At 37.9% G+C, this 26,549-nt stretch overlaps 1 protein-coding gene across 3 annotated transcripts in view; it reads right to left on the bottom strand.

The window, feature by feature from the left end:
• Nucleotides 1–26,549, bottom strand: part of dpf1 (double PHD fingers 1) — a 63,882-nt gene that overhangs the window by 10,799 nt on the left and 26,534 nt on the right. For all 3 annotated transcript variants that reach the window (XM_005804567.3, XM_023351645.1, XM_023351644.1), the window contains exons 8-10: nucleotides 24,946–25,077; nucleotides 5,991–6,110; nucleotides 735–847 (exon numbers count right to left, since the gene is read on the bottom strand). In XM_005804567.3, the coding sequence (XP_005804624.2) occupies nucleotides 735–847; nucleotides 5,991–6,110; nucleotides 24,946–25,077 (365 nt within the window). The remainder of the gene's footprint in view (nucleotides 1–734; nucleotides 848–5,990; nucleotides 6,111–24,945; nucleotides 25,078–26,549) is intronic.

The raw sequence follows: 26,549 nt of genomic DNA, 5'->3' as shown, positions 1-26,549 counted from the left end.
GTGATGTTTAGGTGAGCCACCTCATCAACTGCTTTTGGTCCACTGTGATTAATCAAGCCCAATATCAGAGCAGGACTCCACCAGGAAATCTTGGAGTGCCTCATGGTTCCTGCTGCTGACAAGCTTTTTGAAGATGCTTTTTGAACTTCTTTTAGGACTACCAAAGTACTGTTGCCTGCTTTAATGGCCATAGTGCAACTGTGCTGGATCAGACACCAAACTGACCTGACCTACATAAAAGCTATGTAGTTTAGACAAAACAAAGATGAGAGACACAAAACCCAACAAAATATTTTAACTGAAGGCTGCTATCAAAACAACCTGGACTTAATTTATACCTCAGCAGAGCTAAGGTAAGCTAAGTGTTTGTCACACTGTATTGATGCATTAATTGGAGCAGGTATTGAACGCATTTAGTTTACCGTACCTCAATGTAAAATTTAGTCAATTTTTATTTGTTTTTCAGCAATAATAAAAAACTTTGCTAGAAAGGTTAATGTAGACTGTCATTATGTGTAAATCTTTACTATCAACAACAGAATAAATGATTGAAATATATCACTCTGTGTAATGAATCTATATATAGGCTACTGAAATAAATTAACTTTTAAGGGACTCTAGTTAATTCAGATGTGCTTGTACACTGAGTGTACAGTGTGCATGACTGTGTATTATGTGTGCGTGCGTGTGTGTGCAGCCACATGTGTTTATGTAGCATAATGAAGGAATCCTACGTCATTCTCAGAGGTGCCACACAGGCTGCAGGACTTGCACTCGATGCACTGCCAGCGATAAGTCCTCACCGCAGCCGTCATATTCACTGTGAACTGCAGACAGGACGGGTGGCCTGGGTGCACACACACACATGCACGCCCGCACACCCACGCACGCACCCGCGCACACGCACATACAAAAACATAACACATACACACAAGCATATGGCCACACAGTTTTTACTGTCATTGCTTCTGTGTTTCTAGGAAAATCATTCACCATCTATATTATTTGTGCAACATCTCATTTATGTAATACAAGAGAAATTGCATTCAATATAATAATGCAACAATTAAATAGTCAGTGTTTAATTAAGAAGGTTATGCATTCAGAAAGTAAAAATAAAATCATTTCAGGAAATGTAATGCATTTTTCCAGGACTCTAAAGTTATTTGCCCACATTTTATCCTTTCACTTCACAGGTAGATCCCAAAATATTTGAATATGATGAAAAACTATGTGCTTGCTGTCACTCATTCCAGAAAGTGAAACTCATACTGTGTAGATCAGGCGTGTCGAACTTCAGTCCTCAAGGGCCGGTGTCCTGCAACTTTTAGATGTGCCTCTGCTGCACCACACCTGAATAGAATAATTATTTCATTAGCAAGGCTCTGGAGAACTTATCTACACAAGGAGGAGCTAATTAAGCTATTTCATTCCAGTGTTTTGTACCTGTGGCACATCTAAAAACTGCAGGACACCGACCCTTCAAAACTGGAGTTTGACACCTGTGGTATAGATTCATCACACAGAGAGTGAATTCTTCAAGTCTTCATTTCTTGTAGTTTTGATGATTATGGCTTACATAAAAACCCAAAATTCTGTCACAAAATGAAATACTGTGAAAAAATTCATTATTGGAAACTCATTGTGTCTCAGCATAATCATCTAATTAACTCAAAACACCTGCAAAGGATTCTTGAGTCTTTAGACAGTCTCTCACTTTGGGTCAGCTGTCTACACAATCGTGGGGAAGACTGTTGACTGGATGGATGTCCAGACGACAGTCATTGACACCCTTTGCAAAAGGTCATTGATAAAGAAGCTGGCTGGTTACAGAGTTCTGTATTCAAGCATATTCATCAGCAGTTGGGTGTCATAGAAAAAGGTGCATTAACAACAGGGATAACAGTAGCCTTGAGAAAATTGCCAACTAAAATCAATTTAAGAATTTGGGGTAATTTTCCACGGAGTGGACTGAGGCTGGAGACAGAAGCCACTACACACAGACAAATCCTACACATGGGTTACCGTGTCTTACCTGGACTAAGGAGAAAAGTAAATGCATAACGGTCCAACTTCCTCTTTTCAGATGAAAGTAAATTCTTCATTTTATTTCAAAATCAATGTCCCACAGTCTGGAGGAAGAGTGGAGACGCACACAATTCAAGTTGCTTGAAGTTCAGCATAAGGTTTCCCCCATTGGTAATGGTTTGGGTGCCATGTCATCTGCTGGTGTTGGTCCACTTTGTTTTCTGAAGTCCACAGTAAGCGCCACCATCTACCAGAAAAGCTTAGAGCACTTTATGCTTCGTTTTCCTGGCCAGCTTTGTGTAGATGCTGATTTTATTTCCCAGCTGGACATCATACCTTCCCACATTGACGAAAGTACCAAAAGCTGCTTCAGTGGCTATGGTTTTCCTGAGCTTGACTGGCCAGGAATTTGGTTTGACCTGAACTCCATAAAATCTAGGGAGTATTGTCAAGAGGAAGATGAGACTCACCAGACCCAGCAATGCAGATGTCCTGAATGCAGCTATCAAAACAACCTGCTCTTCCATTACAGCTCAATTTTAGGTTTCAAGTTTGACTTGTAAGCCATAATCATCAAAATTAGAAACTAAGGCTTGAAATAATTGGCTTTATGTACAATTACAGTACAACATATGAGTTTCAATTTCTAAAAGGAGTGACAAAAAAATGTAGATTTCTCTCACAGCATTCAAATTTTTAGATGCACCTGTGTTTTTCTTGGTTAACTACAGACATGGACAAATTTGTTGGCATCCCTGGTAAATATTTGAAAAAAGTCTTTAAAAATAAGTCATCTTTAATTGCAACAGAAAAATATATTAAAAGAAAAAAAAAAAAAAAATAAAATATATATATATATATATATATATATTTTTTTTTTTTTTTTTTTTTTTAGAAAAAAATAACTTCTAATGACAGCGCTTTTATTGAGTGGGAAAAATATCCAAGACTGAGGAATAATAGTTTTTAGCCAAATTGCCTGTTGTACAGTTATTGGCACACCTAACTAGGAAATAAAACTGAAGTATTTTTAGGTTCATACTATACTCATTTGAACAACAGACCACAAGCAGAGCTCAGTGTTAGAGAAATGCAACAAAAGCATCTCTGTTATCTAAATGCCAACCACTGGGAATCATGCCTCCTACCATCACAAATGTAACTTTGTGGAGTTAACTAAACTGTACTGGGACTTTGAACTGAAACCATTTTCTCTTCTTTTGTGAGCAGAGACTAAAATTTAGATTTTTGACAACAAACAGTAGGGGGTTCAAGTAAAACAAAAGAAAACTATGTAGACATAAACCTCACCCTGACAGTACAGCATGGTGGAGGAGCCATGATGCTGTGGGTCTGTGTCAAAGAATCTTGTTAGAGTAAAGGCTATTGTGAATTCTTTGAAAACCAGGACACATTAGCAAAAAAATATGGTAACTTCTCCCAGTAAACTCAATGTGGATCATCAATGGGTCTTTCAACAAGGTATTGAACCTAAAATATGGCAAAAGTTACACACAAATGGTTCAGGAGGTGGTACTGGCAATTGTATCATTTTATCAAAAACAATTAGCTGTTTGGGTGGGATTTTTCTCTCCAGTGAATAAATTCTCACTTAGGTGGGATTTTCTAAATGTTTGAGTCCAAGATTACGCTCTTGCAACAAAATATACATTTATTTTAAAGCTTTTCACACAATATTACCAGGAATGCCAATAAATTGGGCCAGAGCTGTAAACTTTTAATAAATTTTACAACTTTTTAAGCTGTCATGACCTTCCATGTTAAAGGTTTCACAGAAAAGGGACCATACCAATGCTTTTTCATTAGCCCATTCACTACAGTTCACAGACGTAATGTTTGTTCACTGATTTTTTATTTTTCAGAGTAATAAAATGATGGACGGAATAAATATATATGTATTTATACAGTACATGCAGTCAATGATAGATACAAAAGTTCTGCACCAATTACACAACATTCTGTGGTTTTACATGCAAGCAAAATGTACAGTAACTTTCAGTTGCAAAACAAGTTTGATGATGGAAAAATAACACAATCATTTATTATGAAAGCATCAATCATGAGCAAATGGAGAAATCCACTCAGAGATGTCAGTAGACTTATGTAACAGTCAGTTATTATAAAATGACAACTAGGGAAATGTGTTGTATTATACAAGATTGTCCAAATATGGCATTTCTCTGGCTCTATTTATATCCAGTACTAAAAGTATTTCACTCTTAGTACTAGGGAGCAGGATGTTTTCAAGGTTTCTAGCTGAACATAAGTCTACTAGCCCATATCCATGTATGAAACTATAGTTAGGCAGCTTTTTGGCAGCTTTGTTATTGTTAAATCCTCATTTGTGAGTCGCTTTAGATAAAAACGACTGCCAAATGCATGAACATGAACATGAAAAGTTAAGCCTGAAATGATTCGTACATTTGGCAGATTTAGAGGTAAAATAATTTTCAATCAATCAGAAAGTTTGTTTCTGATACAAAATGAGACATAAATCTCTAAAACTTTAATACAGCAATCAAACCTTTCTTACAACATGCTTTTTACATGTCTTAGCTGATATTTGTTATTCTAGTGATGAGCTCCAAGCCTTTGAGACAGAAAGTCGTCCTTACCATCATCTAATCTCCAGCACAAAATCTCAAATCGGGATATTTGCTGTGCCACCATAAAACATTAATATTACTTCCAGTCAGAAGAAACATTAATTCTAAATCTAAATCTGTCCGTTGTATGAATACATTTGTATGTAATTTGAATTTTTAAATAAAAATTTGATCAGGGATATGTGATGTTAAAAAACCCTCATTTGTTGGACGGTTACACTAAAAACAATCACCTCACATTCTCAATCATTTCCAATAAAAACTTTGAATTGCCGTAACTGGGTAATTGTGACTTCATTGTCTTTTAGCCAGTATGACAGTGTAATTTGTATATTGTGTTTGGGGAATTTAAATATGATATTTTAGAGCATGCTCACCATGTTTGTAGAAAACAAAAACAAACAAAAAAACAACAAAACGGAATAAAAAACTTTTATTTATGTTTTAGCTTTCTTTCAAGCAATCTGATTTCACACTGTAGAAGAACCAGATGTAATCACTAGAAATAGCGCGGTCACAAAAACGCCTCAGAAGACCGAAACCATTACACTATAAAGTTATCAGAGACTCAATGTTCTGACTTTTATTTAAAGGGCTAAAATACAAAAAACAATGGCATGGTCCTTTAGTTTTTAAAGGGATAGCTCAGATTTTTTGTTGAGGTTCCATGAGGTTATTTACGATAATAGATCCCTTACCTGGACTAGGCAAATATCAAAATATAGAATAGTATTTGTAGACATTTATATATAGTGGGGTTTTAGTTATCAACATTTTTTTCAAAAGACTTGTTAACTTTGTTGCTGTTTTTCTACACTAAAGTTAAGTTATTACAACCAAGAATGGCAGAGGAACATATTATCCTCATTGCATAAACAATGGCCAAAAACAAACTTTACTTCTCTCTTGGTGGAGTTAGAGCACTTTGACGAATTGATACGTCCCACATCTTCAAAACATCAAAAGAAAAAACTTAGTAACAATCTCTTGTAAAGGTGATTAATATCATCTGACTTAGTGTTGCATCCCACAAATATAATTATTTTTACTTTCACATGTTTTATTTTCTAAAATCATCTAAATCAGAAGGTTTGTCTGTCTGACATATGACATCTGTGTAGGACAGATGTCATATGTCAGACAATAGGGGAACTATTACTGATGATAACTTCACAGAACCTCACTTTTAAAAATCCAAGCTAACCCTTTAAGATCAAATTGGCTAAGACTCGTCCTAGTTGAAATACACATTTTTGGAAATCAAACATCTCCAAACTGTGGGTCATCAGATGGCTGCCTTCCTCCTGCCAATCATTCCCTTCTGCGGTGTCCTACCTGAGCGTCCACAGTCCGCACAGGAGATAAGGTCTTCGGGACAGCCCGTCTTCTTTGAGCCTCCAAGGCAAAAGTCGCAGTAGCCATTGGCAATCACTGAGCCATCCGGTGCTTTCTTAGCTGAAAAAACAAGAAAAAGCAGCCACTCTAGGTTAACTGCTCTCCAGAGAAAAAGGTGATGAAGAGCAAACTGTAAACTCATAAGTTAGAGATATGAAATGTTGTCCTGGGACGGGGACCCTGTGTCAGTCTCTCGACAGTAAGACAGATTGAAGACAGGTGAAAAACTAAAAGAGATCCACAAAGCAGCCATCAGCGGGATGTGACAAAGAGTACCATGGAGTGTTCCTGAAAGACTGTGATTACAGACAAAATGCTGAGATGTAAGACAAAAGAGAAGAAAAGAGACAAGCCACTAAGCCTTTGCTGTCCCGATTGTCTCGTTATGTTTGCTTAAAACAAATGCAAGTCTTCACGGGAACCAGGGACTCTCCAAACCCAAACTCATCCAGGAAGTGGTGCCTCATGGGGGGACAGGTAAATAATGTTGGGAGCAAAGACAAGGATGAGCAAGAAATGTAAGAAAGAACAGAAGGCTGAACAGAACCGAGTGTACTTATTCCTGACGGAAAGATGCAGTGACAGACCTGGCAACATGCTGAGCACAGGAAACAAGTGCTCTGTGTGAATCAGTTTCATAATAATTATTAACAAGAGAGAGATTCCCCCTGCCTGCCAGCCTGTTGTGCATGTACAGTATGTGGGCATGTCTGTGTGTATGTGTTCCACATGTAACCCCCAACTATCTCACTTCCTGTCTCTCTGATGCTGATTGCATAATCCCTTTAATGGAAGCAATCACATAACTGCACTCTGCTGTGTACGTAGGCTTTTTTTCTCTAAGATGTAATGCAGTGTACTGGCCCTTTAACAATGAGTCACCAAGCAGGATGGAGTCAAAATGCAATAGATTTCACAGGTGAACTTTGCAAAAGTATTCAAACCCCTTTAACGTTTTTACATTTGTCAAGTTAAAAGCAGAAACTTCAGCCTGGTGACCCTCTAATACTAACTCCTCGGATTCAGTGCTTTGTAGAACCACCTTTTGTCTTCAGTCTTTTGGGCCTTGCACAACAATAAACTGATATTTTTGCACATCCTCCTTTGAATAACATTTTGATATCAGAGTGGATTGATTCAGAATCTGAACACAGATACGCAGTTTATTTTAAATCTGAAGACTTTCTTTCAGTGATCACTTTCCTATTGCTAGTACTTAATTTCCCTTGAGTTTTTCAAAGCTACATATATTGTTTTATAACCTAACTTAGCTCTAAATTGCTCCACAACTTTCTCCGTGATAATTCTGCTGTGTTCCTTGGTCTCCGTGATGGTATTTGCTCACTACAAATCTTAGCCGTCTCAACAAAACAACCTAATTTATCGATATTAAATTACACAAAGGTGAACTCTATTTAAAGTAATATTGTTTATTCTAAAGGCTATTGTTTAACTTTAGGTCCATCCGAGTAAATGTGTACCACACAATTATCTATTCTCAAATAAAAGGAAGTTGCGGTCGCAACTTTTAATGCAAATTCAAACATCATTCACAAATTTTGCACGGACTTGCACCAGTTATAGCAACTGTATTTCCTTGTTTTCTGACAATCACTGCAACTCAGCTGAATTTTGACCAATCCTGTTAGCCTCCTTCTAATTGAACTTCCTGTTTTAAATGCTGAACTTGCAAGATGAGAACATGCAAGATGAGAGCATGAATGATCCTAAATGGTAACATTAGCCTTTTTGGCATTTTGAGATGTTCTGTAGAATTTTCTTATGTATACAGTTCATGTTAACTTTATTGACCAATATGGGATTCTTCTTTAGCTCTTTGACACCTCCTCAGGATATGATTTTATTTGTGTTAAGGATGCTATTTCAAGAAAGTACCTGCAAATGTCATTTTCACTTTAAATACTTACTATGATAAAATTCACTTTTTTGGAGAAGTTTATATGAAGCAATTTAAACTTTTTTGTAACACATTGTTATGGCAAAAATAAACTTTTTTTTTTTTTAAAGGTGCCACAATATCAGTAATTTAAGGAACAATAATCACAAAAAACCACCTCGGCATTCAGGAGGGACTGATTATATACAATATTGTGTAACAATATTGTTAAAGTCTCAATAAAATGTGATGAATGGCTAAATATAGTCAGTGAAATGTGCAGACAGAAATGTTGTGGGTTATCCATTTCATGATGGAGTCATGCTGAGGAGAAACAAACCATTAGACTGAAACACTCCAACACCTGCATGTCAACAAAACTAAATTTTTGGTTGGTCCACAATATACCATATCAGTGTTGAAGATTAACAGATTATTCCAAGAGTAAAATGTACACCTTAAAAGTGTAATTCTATTAGTCAACCCAAACGTATCCTGAATTTGTCTACTTTCAGTGCTGAGTAATTTGTAATTCTGAATGTAACACAGATGGGAGGTTTTCCCCCTTTAGCCTCTTTCAGGCCTGTTCCAATAACATGAAGGAAACTGATCATGTCAGCTGTGTGTCTAAATGAGCACCCCGGTGCTTGTCTCTAATAAACTGTGACAACATGTCACCAGTCCCTGCTGTATACAGTCAGAGTAATGGATAGGCAACCACTGGCGTTTGTTTGCCATACGCTCTGCTTCCCCCCAGAGAAATCCCACACTTCTTGTCAACATAAATAAAGAATTGTGCAGTCCAAACTTTCCTGCACTGTATGTTTTTTTTTTTTTTTTTAATCATTAGTTGATTCAGCTGCAATACGGGGGACAAAGCAAGCAGGAAATGCTCGTCCTGATTTGCAGCTGCAGCTCCTCTCCAGGACATGAACACACTAGGATCCGGTCAAAAAGTCATTTTTAAGGAAGGTTCCTTGCTGAGTGAAATGACCCAGAAGTACTAAAGTGGTAGCCATGATGAGTGCTGTTCAAATTATCCAAATACTGAGGAAATGAGCTCCAGTCCTCCCTTTATTATCTCCTTCAGCAATGCATTCACTGGCCAACGCTTTCTGAAAGCAAAATGGGTGTTTCTGTCCCACAATTCTTTGCAGCTGCATCATTTAAATCCTCTGAAGAAATCTTGTAATGCAGACAGACTATATGGGCAACAAATAGGCAAACAAATATGAATACAGTGATGCGTGAAGCATCAGTCTATTGTATTGTATTTCATTTGCAGCTTTTCAACTGAATATTTTAAAGAATTTCATTTTTAATTATTACTATATTTTTCAGTAGTTGTAAATGACCATGTTTCATATTTTACACACTGAAAATTAAGATGCTTGATCTTCACAGATTTTATTAAACATGACAATTTCAGAACTGTCAATAAAAAAACAGATGAGGTTGAATTTTTTCCATGTTGCTATAGAATTTTTTCAACATAAAAAAAAATCATACGAAAGGCTACAAAAAGGAAGTCTCAGCATTGTTACATCTGACCTGGTGTTCAACATTAGAGATTCTACTCAATAAATTCACAAGCACTTTATTCCCAATCTGCTGACTGCTTCACTTGGGGGTTATAAATTAGCAGAGAGGATCCAGATGATTCATATTCGTGCATTTTACCCAAAGAAAATGAAATAATCTAAATACAGGAGAGAAAAAGATTATGTATGTATAGAGATGATGTTATTAAGTTGGAATCTGATCAAGAGTCATAAAACTGGCTAGCATTCTATTAGCATTGTTGTTGTGATAACTGAGTAGTTTGTGACAGCAACGACCCAACAGTTCTTGGCTTTTTATGTTGTGTGGTTTTGTGACCTTTTCATTGAAAATCAAAGGTGTGTGTCAGGTGCTGTACTCTCAATTTGTGCATAACGCCCGGCAACAGAGTCCTTCAATGATCAAAGAGGAAAAAAAGATTGCCTGTAGACTACCATATTCAAAGTGTTGGCTAGTGAAATCAAAGGAATACTGCATGTAAGAGTCACACTGGGACAAAATATCTTCCTTGCATAATATTTGCATATTTTTTAATAAGTTCATTTAAAAGAAATACATAAAACATGTATTTTCTTTATTATGAACAGCTATTTATATTCTAGCCTTCAAGTAAAGTGTACAAATCTGAAAACAGTATGTAACTGTTGTTCTTAGAATTTTATCTTTTTTTCACCAGCATTTACATGCTGCTAATAATATTACTACCAGCTGGCGGTAATTCACCGAATTGCTTGCCTGACAACATAATACTTTTCTGAGCATTTTTGTGTGGCAACCACAAAAACAAAGGAAGAAAACAACACTACATTTACTGCCATCTTAGATTTATTTTGAAAATTTTTAAAAGTGCAACAGAATGTTACGACAAAGCACACAACTTCCCCTCTATTGGACAAGTGAAAAAAATGAAAGAATAAACAAAGACATTCATGTGGCGACCAGCAACCTCTGGTCTGTCAGAGGAATGGCTCTGCACCCAGGGCAAAGTTTCATCAGGGGGCAGAATGAACGTGTGGGAATAACTTTTCTGTTGCTTATCAAAATTCAGATATCAGGACTTCAGCAACACTGGGAAGCTTTGAGAAATAAACTTTATCAACAGACGAATATGTTAACGACTTGTGGCCTTCATTTGAGTCTGTGTTAATTTTGGTGACTAAATTTCCACAATAACCATTTTTAAGGATTCAAGGATTTTTACATATAAAAACAAGTTAAAAACAAAAAAAAACCCTCAATCGATTCTCTATCCATTATCTTTACTAACTTTTCCATGTAGTTTCTCTAGGGGGTAGGAAGGTTTTATTAGCTCCTCCTGCTCAGTTCTGGAGGGAATAAATGACTGTAATGCCCAGTTGCTACATTTGGGTTAGGGGCCGTACGCTGAACTGGTCGCCAATGAGACTGAGTCCTTCTGAATGGCTGTATTCGTTCGTATGAGTGAGTCAATACTTTTCCTTTGCAATTTAGCATTATGTGTAATCTTAGGGAGCTGTAAAGGCAAATGGATCTTCGTCCTTGAGATCAGACAATAATAATATATACATATAGTCTTTCTCTGAATGTCACTGACATCTTTTAAATTAACTTACAGTCACGGCAATACATTTCACAAGACCTAAGAGTAAACAGATCAATGCTTTTATAGCTCTTAATAGTACTAATAAGATGCAGTTTTTTTTTTATCTAAATAGGATTTATTTCCATTTTTATGCATGGAGGCTGGAGGTGTAACAACATTAAATGCACTGAGGCTAAAGGAGCTGCTTATGAAAGGGTTTCACTCCTGGGGTCTTATGAGGACAGGTTTGTGCAGGGTGTACCGCAGCCACTGCAACACAAAGTGATTTTATGTTTCTCTCAAAATTGAGAGAAACATAAAATTTACCATAATACTTGAGGTCAGTATTTTATTTTGGAGCTATTTATTAGCACCATGTGAGTAAAGTTCCTTATAACTGAATTATTAAAAGGATGGATCACTGTAGCCCTCTCTTTCAGTGTGCATGCTGTATATGCGTGAGTCAATCGGAGGGGCAATAATGAGAAATGTTTTATTTTTATTTTGAAGCAGCATATCAGTATTTCAAGTCAAAATATTAGTATTTTCTTTTCAATTTCTGTTTTTACTAACTTTTTGTATTTCCACCATACATTGTATATTAAATTGTTAATTTTGTATAGACAAATAAAACTTAATGTTGCACCAGAAGTGAACGCTATTATTAAATAAGAATCCCTCCAATGGATCCATTCTAAAAACAATCAAACTGAAAGAAAAACCTTCTTTGAGGCACAAATCTGAATAAAAACATGGAACCACTCCTGCCATGGCCACAGAAGAACTGTGATCAAATTTTAAAAAAGCTGCAAAAATGGGTCCAGTTGAGACTTCATGCATGAATGTGTGTTTACTTATTAATAAACCAACAGAACCAGACGTTGACTGAGAGTAGCAGGAGGATGCGTAACGCTGCAGGCCTGAGGTACGCAGGCCTGAGGTCAGTATAAACATATTTCTGTTTTCTTGTTGTGGTCAAATATATTTCTTTCATCTTACTGTTTTATTTGGACTCATTGCTGTTGATTGGAGCTCAGATTCCCTGGTGGGATAAAACACACACACACACACTCCACTACGCACGCATTCACACACACACATCTAAAACACATTCCGTCTGCTTTCTTTCTTTTTTATCTTGTCTGTGTGTATCTTTGTTTACTTTGCCTCTCCCTATGTGTGCTTGCTTTCAAGGCCCCTAGAGAGTGAATCAGCAGGTCCTGACGTACGTGAGTGAGTCTGGCCTGCCTGCGCGAAAGGGGGAATAGGAAGAAAAAAAAACTCCCATCAATGATTAAACGCTTGTGGCCATGTTTCAGAAGCTGCCTGCAACCACAGACACACTAGTACTGCCAAAGAGAGGGAGGGGAGAAAAAAAAGGGTGGAAAACAGTAATAGAGGGAGACAATATATAGGAGTGGGAATGAGAGGGAAAAATAAAGAAGATATACATGGCAAGAAGAAAAAAGAAATAAAGTGACCAAGAGAAAAAAATTTGCTGAATCTGTACGCTTTTTTTATATATTCCACCTTTTCTCCTGACAATTCCTTCCTTCTGTATCCCCATCTCCAAATTTTTCTCCTCCTTTACCTGACCATCTTCTCTTCTCTCTCCCTCCCCTCCTCTGCTCTCCTCTCTCTTCTTCCAATTACCAGGAGGAGTACGAGCAGAACCGCACACTTCACAGCTTTCAAGTGTTGGAAAGAAATCCTCCTGGGAATTATCCAGCAAGAGATGAATTCTCAAATGGTCCCTTCGACTCCCCAACAACACCAACCCTTCTCCCTATCAGCCTTTCTCCCCCCAACATTGTCTCATTTTCTCCTCTTTTCCTCCTCCGTGCTGCTCCTTCATTACAATCTGCTGTTATTTTGCTTTCGAGCTCTTGTGCCTGGATCCTTTTGTTTTCACTCGTGTCTCATCTCTTTTACTAAAACAAGTGTTTTCTCTTGTTTAAGCTTTGTGAAATTACAAACAATATCATAATTGATGAGCATAGTGCAGAATATTACTTTAACAAAGTCTTTACATGCATAGCTTAGAGGAGTGCTAATTTCCCTGCTGTCTGACCTAATTCATTAAAATATTACCATCCTTTTAAAGACTTTCAGTAGGAAGTAATCCATCCAGACTGCCTTTAAAATAGCCCAAATTATCAGATCTATTTGACTTGAAGCTTTTATTATCTCACTCTTTAGTTCAACAGGTTTATTCGTGAGTCATGCAGCTACTAATGTTCTACCAGATCCCCGCAAGGAAGTCACACCAAAACTACTGTGCAGAGAGAAAATAGTGCATGAACAACACAAAGAAGTCATTATCCCGTGTCAATATGTTTAACCTCAGAAATTAACCCTGATTTTGATGATAATCAGTTTTTTCCTCCAACATCTCTCTGACCTAATATTTAAAAGTCATGAGGTCAAGAGCAAATTAGGGGAAGAGTCTAAGAAACATTAAATCAGATCTGCATTTGCAATACAGAGCATGTGCAGTTCAGGGGCCACTCTGCAAAATCAACTTATTTTAAATAGTGTTAAACATTAATATATTCTCAGTAAAACCCTAAGACCCTATTAGTACATGGTGCTGTGGTTCATAATGTGCCCCTCATTAACCAAGGTCCTGTTTGTGGTTTGCTTTAAGCTGCAGGAGATGTAACAAACATGAGGAAGAAGATGATGTGGTCAGAGGAGAACAAAAGTAAATTATGACCATGGTGAGACGTGGTGACGGGAGGATCATGCTGTGGGCTTTTCTCTATCAATGACAAGGAAGGTGGTCAGGCTTGATGGGAAGATGCATGAAGTTAAATACGAGGTACATCTGGAAGAAAGTGTGTGGGACACTTAAACGATTTGGTGCTGGAGCTGAGGTTTACCATAGTCACAGTAAACATGAAACTACAGCTACATTGCAATGATTTACATTATGGATCAACAACCTTATTCCCTTATACCATTACTCTCATTATTTGTTTTCTTCTTGAGTGATAAAACCTTTATGGCCCTTTGAAAAAATATAATTGAGCAAATTATCTAAATGTGTTCTATTTATAAATTGCACCTTTTCATGATTAAAAAGCTCAATTTTATTCCTAAATTAACTTTTTGGAAAGTTAATGTACCTTTTATAGAATATAAAGATTTGCATTTATGGAAGGGATTATGGGGAAGAGCACAAGGCTTGTGGCCTAAAGAGAAAAAAGATACTCCTTGTACCATAAAAGTTTCAATTTGCTTGAAAACTCACAGAAAAACAGCTAGCCTATAATTTTTCATCACTTTCAGACTTAAATACAGTTTTATGTTATTTGAGTTATTAAGAGTCAATGAAGCTCAAATGGCTTCATGTCAAACACTAATCTGATGATGAACTTTCTTTTGCCAATAAACCAACAGTGTGACAGGGGTGTTAGTATCCAAGTTAAGGGTTATTCTTTTTTATTCACATTTTTTACCCTTAACATTAGATATTATTCAATTTCACCTTTTTTTAGGTTGATATGGTTTGTAAAACCCGACCATGCTGATTCATATTGGACCCAAAGCTGGTTAAGCAAAATAATCCAAAATTGGGCAGCTATTTTTTTCCCTTGTAGGTTGTAATGTATTTCTTTGGACTTATTATTGTCTTATGACTTTTGTACTTCCACTGAAGAAGTGTTAGCTTTGACCTTTTTGCTTGAATGCGTTGATGTTTCTCACTGTCTTCTAAATTTCTTTTTTTGATTCATGTCTGCTGCTTGATTTTACCTATAATGCATAATATCTTAATGGCATTTGCGACTCTAATGGACTGACTAAAGTAATTTAATATTTTTTTGTGTGTGTTTTCTTTCTTTCTCTTCTGTCGTTTTTGGTTCTCTGCACTTATCCAAAAGTAAGCAAAGCCATTACTGACTGTAGCCATTTTGTTCTAGCTGTTCTTTGGACTCAGGACCGCAGGGCTTCCAGTTTGGCAGGTGTAGATGGAAGAAAGAAATGAGGATGAAGAGTAAGAGGGGAAAATGGCAGAAGGCAAGGTAAAGGTTTGAGGGAAAGTGAAAGAGAGCTGGAAAAACCGAGGAGGAAGACAATGAAGACACAAACGGGAGTGAAGGAAAGGAAGCAGGAAAAAAAAATGTCTCCATGTTGTGTCGAAGCAGCAGTGTGTGAAAACACACACTCTGCACTCCTGTCGCCTCGCTGCTTAATGAGGAAAGCCTCTGAGGGGTAGCGCACACAGACACAATGAGAGCACACACACGCACGGCCAAAATCACACACATACAGTAGGGAGCACATGTGCACACACAGAGATTTACAGCGATGCCTTTGCATAATAACTTTGGCTGTCCAGTTTTACTTCCATCCCCTTCCCCCCGCTGCTCGCTCTTTTTAACATGATGCACAGGAGCCTCTCTAACCCCTCTGCAGCCACACACATGCACCCCCATACGCACACACATATATACTGTTTACATGTAAAGTTGAGGATGTTGAGAGGACAAGAAATGAACGGATGCAGAGGAAACCAGCAGCACACACTTCACATTCACACTGACACTATCCCAAATGCTTAGGGAGACATTTCCAGATTTTTTTTATGCAGACAAGGAGACATAGATGCAGTCAGATGGAAACCGTCAGTCACAGATGAAAAGTCACTGGCTTCCTTCCTCCCTCTCTGTCTCTCTCTCCCTCTGCTTCTGTCTTCTTCCCATCCTCTTCCTCTTTCTTCCTCCTCACAGTTTCTCATTATTGCTTCTCCTCTCTCTGTTTCTGATTCCATCTCTTCTACGCTTCATTGTGCTTCTGTTTTTTCTTTACTTTTCATGTTTCATCTCTTTCTTAGTTGTTTTTTTTTTTTTTTGCCTGCTCCTACTTCACTCTTGGAGAGGAAATTGGAACTCTTTGCTGCAATCCATCTGTTGTCACACTAATGCTTGCGCCAGTGCCACCCCCTCCATACCCGTCCTCTGTTTCTCCCTAAAAACCTGCTCCTTTTATTCCCCATTTCTGTCTTCACCACACCCATCCCAACCTTCAGCCTTTCACATGCATCGCACAAAGACACAAGTATTACCTCCACTCGTGTCCACTCAGCAGCTTGCGTAACTCTCGGTGCATTGTGGGACTGGATGTGTGCGTTTGTGTGTGCAATGTGAGTCGGTGTGCCGAGATGACATTGCAAAGTAAAGAGGACGGAGGCTGTTTTGGTGCATAGTAAAACTTGATATATGACTGCACTGTAATCACACTGACCCAAGACAACACACACACACACATGCACACACACACGGCATCTATCTATCAGGCTCTACAGCCTTCTGAATGTGTGCGCATACAGTAAATAGACACACATGCAAATAAATGGCCCACGCACACAGTCACACAACCTCTCCCATAAATCATGCATGTAAAGAAATCAGCCTTACAGTGGGACTATGTGTCTGTGTGTGATTATTTTGTGCAAATATGCTCACATTTGCAAACTCTCAAAAAGAGCCACTTAGCCAGCACAGACCAGTGTCCCCGTCGATAAAGAGTTAAAATGCAAATTATTAATCCTATTTGGTTCCAGGGGAGAGAACCGGCTGGGAATGTGACTGTGAAATCCTGTTTGAATTGCGCCCAGCCTCTCATGGTCCACTGTACAGCATGTCAGCCCTGCACCATCATGTGGAAATGTCAGAAATTACCACTTGGGACAAAGCAGAGTGTATAAAAGGGGGGGGGAATTTCAGACAAAAAAACAGGGGGCGGAGGGAGAGTCACTGCATCCCATTTTTTAGAAGATTCTGCTTGGAAATATGGAGTTTTTGTCATTGGAGCAGGTTTCTTTGGTTTGCTTCCATTCACATGTTTATTTCAAACAGATTTTCAATGCATGTGGCAACAGTTCCTGCACCAGGTTTGGTAAGTTTCCCAGGAAGAACCAAATTATTACTCCACTCTGAAAAAATGTTTTGAAAAAATAATCCCCATCAGACCAGTTTTCTGTGCTCTAGTAGAGATAATTTGACCGGTAACCAAGGTAGTGTTGATTCTTATCTCTTTCAGAAGGTTTGCGCCAATTTCTCCCTTTTTCAGACAGTAACAAAACAAGAAATAGATGTAAAGTACAACTAGATTAGGTTGGAAACTGGTGGGCTGTGGTTGTGCGAGCTGGGGCTTTTCCAAACACGGCCAAGACAACTAAAGAACCACAAAACAACCAGCCAGCAAGCCACAGCACCACATCTTGAGACAGAATACCAAATGAAGCAGACTCCAATATTACGCTGCTTTCACCAGTCGGAGTGTCAGGGGGGATCTATATGATGAATCATGAAGAGATTTTTCCTGGTCCTCAACTCTGTGCGCCTCGCTCTGCTTCCCTCTTTGTCTGCTTTCTCTCACTCCTCCCATTCTTTATGTTATTTTTAATGAACTCCTCTGAGCGCCTCTCTCGCTCTTGTCTGCTCTTGAACTTCTCAGATTCTGCTTTCCTTCATTTCTTCTTCTCACTATTTCTGATCTTCCCATAACTCTCCTCTCTTGCCCCTCTCCTCCTCCTCGTCCTCCCTTTTTCTCTCAATCTTTCTCTCTTTTCAATGTACATAGCTGTGTACTCTTTAGGAGGGAGCCCTGGCGGTATCTATGGCAACCAGATTGCTAGGCAACAGCCATTTCTCCCCTTCCTCTCTCCGGCACTGTGTGGCAGCAGCAACAATTAACCAATCAAAAGCTCAGAGGGAATGTCAGAGTAAGTGGAAAGTTCAAAACAAATCCATGTCTGAGCATGGGCAACAAGTACATATCCAATCAATAAGTATCGGCTGTTAAGGTTATCATGTCTGACTTTACAGAGTTCTTTTGAATGTATCCCAGACCTTCTATTTAAACATAATAAAAATACCCAAAAGATGTCTTGAAGATCCTTTCAAGGGTAAGTTGGTAATGTACTTTATTTGTCACAGATTTATGGCCTTAAATCTTATTTATCGGATACTGAATTGTGGCATATAAATGACAGTTGAACAAGTTTTGCTTGGGTTTATTCTCACCAATCAGGAGGAGTTGAATGCAGAAATATGCTGGCTGGAAACAAGAGACACATTGAGAAATTGATGATTTTCAGCTTGATCAACCATGACTGGCTGGTCGGAAACTCAATTTCACAATTAATCAGTGAACCCACCACATTCGAGCACATTCAACAGCACTCTTAAGTCAGAATGTTGTTACTGAAGACTCAAAATACTTGTCAGAAGCATTAATAACATGTTGTACTGGTATACTTCTTTCATTGAAAATACAGGGCCCAAGCCAAATTACTGATTTACTGGTTCCCAAACTTTACACTTTACAAATAAAAGCGCCTTTCTTCTGGCAACTTTTCTCCTGACTCATCCATTTAATTGCTAGTAAGAGGCATGAATCAAGCAGTGGCAGCACACTTTTCACCACCAAATCCAATGCTTTGCATTGTGCTTGACAACATAAGGTTTGTGTGTTGCTGCTCATGGAAACCTGCTGACTCTGCAGACGGTTGGTGATGTATGTGCAAATTGTTCCTCAGTATCTTCTGACCCTTCTCTGTGATTTTACATGGCCAACCACTTTGTCACTGAGTTAATTCAATCAATCCCACTTTTTAATAATATCACAAGTATTAAGAATTGGTATTTGCTGCACAGGTTGTATTACACTGTGAATGATTCTTCTGTAAATCTTTGTAGAAGTAGTTTGCATACCAGGTGCTGATATTTATACATCTGTGCCCATGAAAGTTATTGAAACTCCTGAATTCATTGGTTAGGATGGGTAACTGATTACTTTTGGTAATGTAATAACACTAAAGGGAAACATACCACATGTCCAAGGACCATTGATACTGATTGGGTACTGTTAGTTTTAGTTTTGCAACATTGTTTCTCATAGATACAGCCTGATTGAAAAATGTCCTCTATTTGACTGTTTGTAGACAGTAGGTAGAGGACAGGAACGCCATTTTAAAAACACAAGGCAGAAAAGTGAAAAGGAGGGGGGACATAATAACCCTCAATGTTGAGAAGGTACAGAGGGAAACTGACCTTCAAAGGGCTCAATTACATGTAGCACACACACAGATAGGCACTGGAAGTTGGGCATGATTGGCCGTATGGCACATTTGCACAACTAGCTGGCAGAATCACACACACAAAGATGTTAATGCATGTGTATGCAGAGTGTGTGTGTTTTACAAAGCACACATGCAAATAAACACACAAGAATTCAGTATCCCTGCTGCTGCACACTGTAGGACCGTCTGTCCGTCCAGATAAAGTGGGCTCTGAATCCCAGTTCTGATTTGAGAAAGGGAGGGAGGTATTTAATGACAACTGCACCCCCATCCTCCTCTTCCTCTTTCCTATCCTCCCGCCATTTTTTGTTTTAATATACTTTGGTCTCAGTCATACCAGGATGTCCCTCAGTTTGTAACCTTTTCCTGAGATTTCCCTAACATTCCGATCCATACCTATAAAACCAATTTACAGGTGTGGCGCTGCAGGTCCGACCTCCAGCATAAGCACCCCCCGCCACCGCCACTACTACATCTCCACAGACACCTCCTCTTTGTCTTCTACCCCCACCCCTCCCAACATCACATCAATGCCAAAAGAGACCTCCACACCTCCACCCTACCCTCTCTCCCTCCCTCTACACCTCCAACCTCTTCTTCTCCTGTTTGGGAGCAAAAGGAAAAAAACACTATATGTGGTGCAGTCATGAATTTTAATGCCGCTGCTCAGTCTGAGTAAACACTACATTGGCACGCATTCAGATATATATGGGCGATGTTCGTAATGGTGGCTGATTTCAGAGACATTAGAAGCGAAACAAAGAAGAAAATAATTGTGAGGGGAGTCAAAGCTGATTGATGAAGCAAAACACGGGGAGACAAAATGGAAAATGGGAGAGGCAGGAAGGGAAGGAGGAAGGGGAGAAGAAAGTAGTGAAAGATGGACCAAGAGAATGAAGGAAAATCTCATCTCCTTGTGGAATAATCCGCCATTTATCACACTGATGGTAAGGAACAGGAAGGGAACGCTTCAGAAACGATAAGTTTCTGTAAGTATCAGCTCACACTCCTGTTGCGGTAGCTGCATACATACTATAGTGTCTAGACAGCCAGGATATAGCATAAATTATGCATGCAGGTTTTGCTCTGAACTAACAGATATATTAATATTATTACACATGTGGCGATATATAGAAGGGTGGACCGCTCAGCAGATTGGGTTAATGCGTATTGACGCATACACATTCACATCAGGGCACCCACACATGCACACCCACACGCCTTGCGCCTTGCAAATAAATCTGCACGTACACACACTGCCACCCTCCAAAAATGGCTAAGCTTCCTTTTTCATTTCAGCAGAGAAGATTGCATTTTCTGAAGCAGTGTGTGTGTGCGCGTGTGTATTTCTGCGTCAGGAGGGAATATGTGTGTGTGTGGAGGGGTGCGTGTGTGTTGGGCGGGAGCACATTAAGTGATTCAAATGCTGTCTCTCTTGCACTCCTCCAGTGAAGAGACCCAGAACTCCAGCCTGACCATATAAATATATATTTATATAGCCAGGGTCAGTTTGTTGTTTAGGACAGGCCAATTTAAAAGCACACTGCCAATTAAATAACAGGCAGCACAGCTTCAGTCTGGACAATGTTGCAGTGCAGCATACACACAACAGATAGGGTGAGTGTGTGTGCGTGCACTGTGCGTTTATCTGCTCTGAGCAAATTGCTTGCTTTTTAAGACCTTGCAGAACAAAGAAAAGAGATACTCCTTTTTTCAAAATGTCTGCAACTATTTCTGCTGCCTTTCCGCAAAAGAAGACTGTAGCAATTTCGCTAAACATTACCAACCAGAGCACAACTTCTCTCAGGACTAATACATTCTGCTTCCCTTAAAGGAGTGATCAAAAACTAACAAAGCCTAAAGACACAAGATAATGGTGAACACAAACCATAGCGCTGACAGAAAACTGGCCCAGAAAACAAAACATCCCGAATGATAAAGATTGTTTGCAGATTTGAGCCTGCAGCTGACATAAATGGACTTTAGGGTTTGATTCTAGACTTCAGTGTTTACCAGAATCTGTGTTCTTGTATGTCACTAGAACCTTTTCATAGTCTAAATCAGTGAATACAGAAAAAAAATTGCTAATTTCCACACATATCTAACATAGAGTTCTACTCAACACAATACAAAGTTCTGTGTATTGAATTCTAAGTAAATTTCAAGAGATGGTTCTAGATTTACATTGTTGGCAACATTTGTTGGCATCCCTGGTAAAAACATGCAAAAAAACCCAACTTTCTAACAGCACAATAATCCCGCCCTTAAAAATTTGATTTGATTGGATTCTTAATAATGAGTGATATTACAAAAAAAAAAAGCTAAAGCTAAAACATCAGGTGCATCCTACAAGATTCTTAATGCTGTGTGATATTCAGTGTGTTTAGCTACAACCATGCTAGGAAGCTACTAATATGGCTATAATAGTGTGATAAAAATAATTTTCAACAGGATTGCAAATTAAAACAAATGAAACTCGGCTCATCACCAAAAACATAAGGGTTTTTATCCTGTTGACAGCGCCAAAAGAATATCTCTATCATGTTAGCCTAAAACTGGCCTAAGGGGAAGAAAGCATTAGTAAACAATATGGTGGATATTCGTTACAACCTCATGATATTATGCACCAGTGAACTAATGGACACTTTGTAAGCTATTGAGCCATGCTGAGAGCGGTAAATGAAAACATACACACATTCAGGGTTTAACTATAAAGAGCGCTATGGATTAAGAGGTCTGTGACAGTATTACTGGTGTTTGTTCTTTAGAACTGGTGAATGTTGTGTGAAGAGTCATTTGTTCTCTCATTAAGTCGGTATGTAACCTTGCAGCTGATTCAACAAGGTTAAAGCATGTTGCATTGATTAGAGTCTTTTTTAAATTACTTGAGGCATTACACTTTAGATACATCTGAAGATACATCTATGATTTTGTTCCGGTGCTAATCCAGAAACTGAAGAAAAATGCAAATATGAGCTCCAAAGTATTTGAAGTTGGTAAATCTAACCTTTAGAATACGCCTGGCGAATGCTATCTTACAATAACACACCAGGTGCTCAGCCATAGAGCTGTAAGTAGTGAAAATGTTTCCTTGTCTTGGTAACATTATATATAATATAATATATCTTGGTATTTGATGATACTTTCACTTGTAATCTTTTGAAAGCTTGGTTATTATATTTGTTTACTAAAATGCATCTGTTGTTTTTTTTTTGCTTGGAAAACATACAGCCAGAGCTGATTATCATTGTCATGTTCTTTTTTAAAAAACTGGTAACAGTCTATAATGTTGCTCCGTCTTTTGTTAAAGGGCCAAAAGCAAATTTTATGAGCTAGTCAATTGGACCAGAATAAATTAGAAGAAAATTTCAGATTTTAGATACATTTGGCATTATTTCTAAAGAGTCTTTAGAGTCTAAAACACTTAACGAGTAAAAACATAAAAGAAATTGTGATTCTGACAATAATATTCTTCCAGAGCTTTAGTTGCCAAGACAGTGGAAACTGGCACATAGAAAGAGATGTTTAGTTATTCTTGCTTTAAAGTGGCCTCAGAGCAATTACATCAAGAATCAATCAATCAATCAATCAATTAATCAATCAGTAACAGATGTTTCAATGTATCCTTAAATACAGATTAATTCCAAGCTTGCTTAACTTGTGAATTAAAAAGAAATTCAAAGATGAAAACTCAACTAATTAGACAGAAATACATCTTAGGAGACTTTAAATTAAGCTAAAAAATAAAAGCTGAAAAAGTTTGAGTTGAACCCTAAACAATGCTTTGACTAAGGATTGTTATACTGTGATGTTATGCATACACTCATTCTGGTGAAATGATCTCAGCTGAAGTTTGGTGTTGTATTTGAAAGTGAAGCAGCACTGATTGTGTTGAATAAACCTCGACTACTTTAATATTAGTCTCTGAGCAAAGTTACACTAGATCGCTGCCATCATCTATCTGGGAGCAAACGATAAATCCATGACTATGTCTTTTTTTATCTGATGGACATTAGTGGCTGAACAATTGCCAGTTCAAGCAGTTGAGCTAAATATAATGTATGTATTCTGAGTCATTGTGGTTCAACAGTCATTAAGGTATTCTCAATGTATCTTTAGTTCGTCTAAATGAAAGAAATATACTTTGCACTAATGCAAATTCCAGTTATTAACAAAAGATTTATGCTACAGTGCCTTGCAAAAGTTTACTCTCAATTATTAATATATCTTAAACTTTACCAGATGTACCAAGTTCAGTTCAAATAAGTATGGGTGATTTCTGAAGACAATTGGGAACTGAATTTTATTTAGTGGTATCAGATTAAAATTGTCTAAACATGTAAGCCACACTCTTCAGATTTCTAATGTAAACATTTTTGAATGTCATTTTTCAATTTCATTTCACTTCACAGCCAAGCGTTATTTTGTGTTGGTCCATCAGATAACACCCAGATGGAATATGTTTGTGGTTGTAGCATGACAGAGGAAGAACATGAAAAATAAAAAAAATAAATACTTTTGCATAGCACCGTATGTGAAAAGATTAGATTTTAAATCAGAATTGTTGGATGCTCAGTAACAATAAATAGCATGACACAAAAAGCTGAATTTAAAGTCATACTAATGACAAACAATTGCTTGAAATAAACTTGGCTGCAACTCACTTTGAATGGTTGTAGCAATTGCATCAAAGACATTCATCTGACCTTGACTTGCTGTTAAGGAATAGTGTGTGAATTGATATCCTTCAATGTCCAAATAATAAAGGACATTACATCTCCTACAAACAAATATGCAGCTATAGGAGTGACTATTATCAGGCAACACTGAATTTGATCAGAGTTGCTGAAATCAAGAGTGAAGAATCTTATTTTTTATCTTCTTTACACCAGATAAAATGACTGTAATTTATTCATAAATGGTAGTTGTTATAGACATTGTTGTTTCACTGAGGGCTGTCTCAGAGGGTTACTATTGCTGTCTTTCAGCAAGCAGGTTGCTTGGATGGCTTTTCTCCAGCTATTTTGGCATCCTCTTACAGTTTTCTACATTTTTGTTGCCCTGTAATGGACAATGGCTTGTTTATGTGTAACTGTGTTAATGGCGGAAAAACAAATTACTGTTCCAGGAAAACTGTTTATCCTCCACTGGTGGCCATGTTAACTAGCCTGAATACTCATGACAGGCTCTGTTGTAAGGAACTAGCGTTAGTATAGTTCCTGATAGCAGAGAGCAAGGGGGAAGGGTGTGAGCAGCACATACACAAAGGTGATTGGCAGCACTAAGACCTTCCTCCTGCCTCTGATTAGTTGTTTCTGACCAAACGATGTATTTCTGCCGATGTCAGCAGAACCACAGGGAGGAGTTAAATTTTTCACAGAGTAAGTGTCTCATGTTATGCTGCCATGGCAGTAACAATTTAGCAAATATGTAAAAAACATATATTTTTTATAAATGTTACATACTGCGGTTTTAACAGGTACCTCTCTCTATTGCCCATTGACCTAATCAACAAAGAGAAGCCTCTGAGAGTGAAAAATTATCTGGTTAACACATAATTATGACATAAAAGAACTGAGGATGCATACACTGAGGATTTGAGTGAGTTCAACCAAAACACTTCTTCAGGAGAATCATTGGGTCATAACAATATTCTGATTTGGAGACCTTGTTGGAATTAGAGTCAAATCTCCTGAACCAGAACTTCTTATACATTGATTCTTAATACATTACACATGCATGATGTGAATAATGGACAAGGACGGACATATTCAGACTGCAGACTCACGCTTGTGGTTGCTCTTGCGTTGAAAGGGAAGTGTGTGTCGCTCCGAGTCCTCTTCACCCTCCTCATCTGCCAGGTGTGTGTGAGTGTAATGGTAGCTCAGCCCAGGACGGTTCTTATATCGCTTGCCACAGACTGCAACACACCCATATGATTTGTGTAAGCCTTGTTTTGAATAATGTTAAAGTTGGAAAGAATCCATGCATTTTCAAAAATGTTATTTTTAGGACATTAAAAAGTCTTCATAATGGTCAAAGTTAATATTTTTTAATACTTAGTATGCATCAATGTAACCACAGACAGATGTAAAGAGTGATCAGCAGAGTTGATTTTACAACAAAATAAAAATGACAATTCAAGGTTTTTGCCCGAAAGCAAGAACATGTATGATGACATTAAAGCAAGGGGTGGAAGGACAGATTATGCTACAAAATCTTCCAATATACAGTATAGTAATTCTCACCAAAGAGAAGTTTTTCTCATAAAAACCCTATGCAGAAGTTATATCATCATGTGAATATTTCTGGTGAGAGAAGCTCAAGTTATTATAAAGGATTTAAAGTGAAGTGCTTTAAGTTTGACAACCTGTTATATCTGTTAGACATTCTCATTTTGAGGTGAGAAAGAAGGAAGTTCTTGAGTTGAAGTGTTGTGTGGACACACTGCGCTAAGTTCTCGCCTACTGGCTAACATCACTCATTTACATTATCATTAAAGAAACCTCAAGTTTTTTTAGATTTCATAAAAAATAGACATGTCCCCAGAGTGACAAATGAGATACAAAAGATTTGCAAATGAATCTATCAACCACATTGTGAGTTGTGAAAACAACAGATGGGAATTATGTTTCCCAAACATAAGCTTAAATTTAATCTTGTCTCAGGAGCACGATATGTCCTTACACCCCTAAAAATAATGTAAAAATAATAATAACAATGTGCGTATTTACAAAGTTGTGCTTTTACCCATTATGGTCCCTAATTTTTGAATGCTAACAAGTTAGTGAAGTAAATTTGTTTTTTCTTAAAAGCTCTTGCATTTGTTACTTCAAGGCTGGACTACTCTAACTATTTTCTATACAGAAGTTCACAAAATGCCATTGAAAGCCTTCATCTGATGCAAACCCCTGCAGCAAGATAAAAATTAAAAAGATCATATTTCTCCCATTTTAGCTTCCCGTCATTGGCTCCCTGTTAAATTCAGAACAGAGTTTAAGATTCTCATTGTCACATCTAAGCCCTTAATAATCAGCTCCATCATACATCAGAGATTTGATTATTCCATATGTTCCTAACAGAGCACTTTGCTCTCAGACTGCAGGTCTAGTGATGGTTCCTAGAGTTTCTCAAAGTCCAACGGGAGGCAGATCCTCCTCTCCTGTGGAACCAGCTCCCAATTTTAGTGCTTGAGACTAACCTTAAAACTTTTATTTTTGATAAAGCTTACAGCAATGTTTATCCAGTCAATTGAGGTGAGGTAGATCTTTTGGCCAGCAGGAGAGAACACAGTCTTTTAAGGAGGTCCTCTATGGCTCTCTCATGCCTCATTCACACAGATAATTATCTTGAACTGTCTCTGTAGTTATGCTGCTGGCCACTTTTCATCAC

The sequence above is a fragment of the Xiphophorus maculatus genome, chromosome 18 (genome assembly GCF_002775205.1).
Source record: "Xiphophorus maculatus strain JP 163 A chromosome 18, X_maculatus-5.0-male, whole genome shotgun sequence".
Lineage (NCBI taxonomy): Eukaryota > Metazoa > Chordata > Actinopteri > Cyprinodontiformes > Poeciliidae > Xiphophorus > Xiphophorus maculatus.
This window is presented reverse-complemented; position numbering and strand designations above follow the sequence as displayed.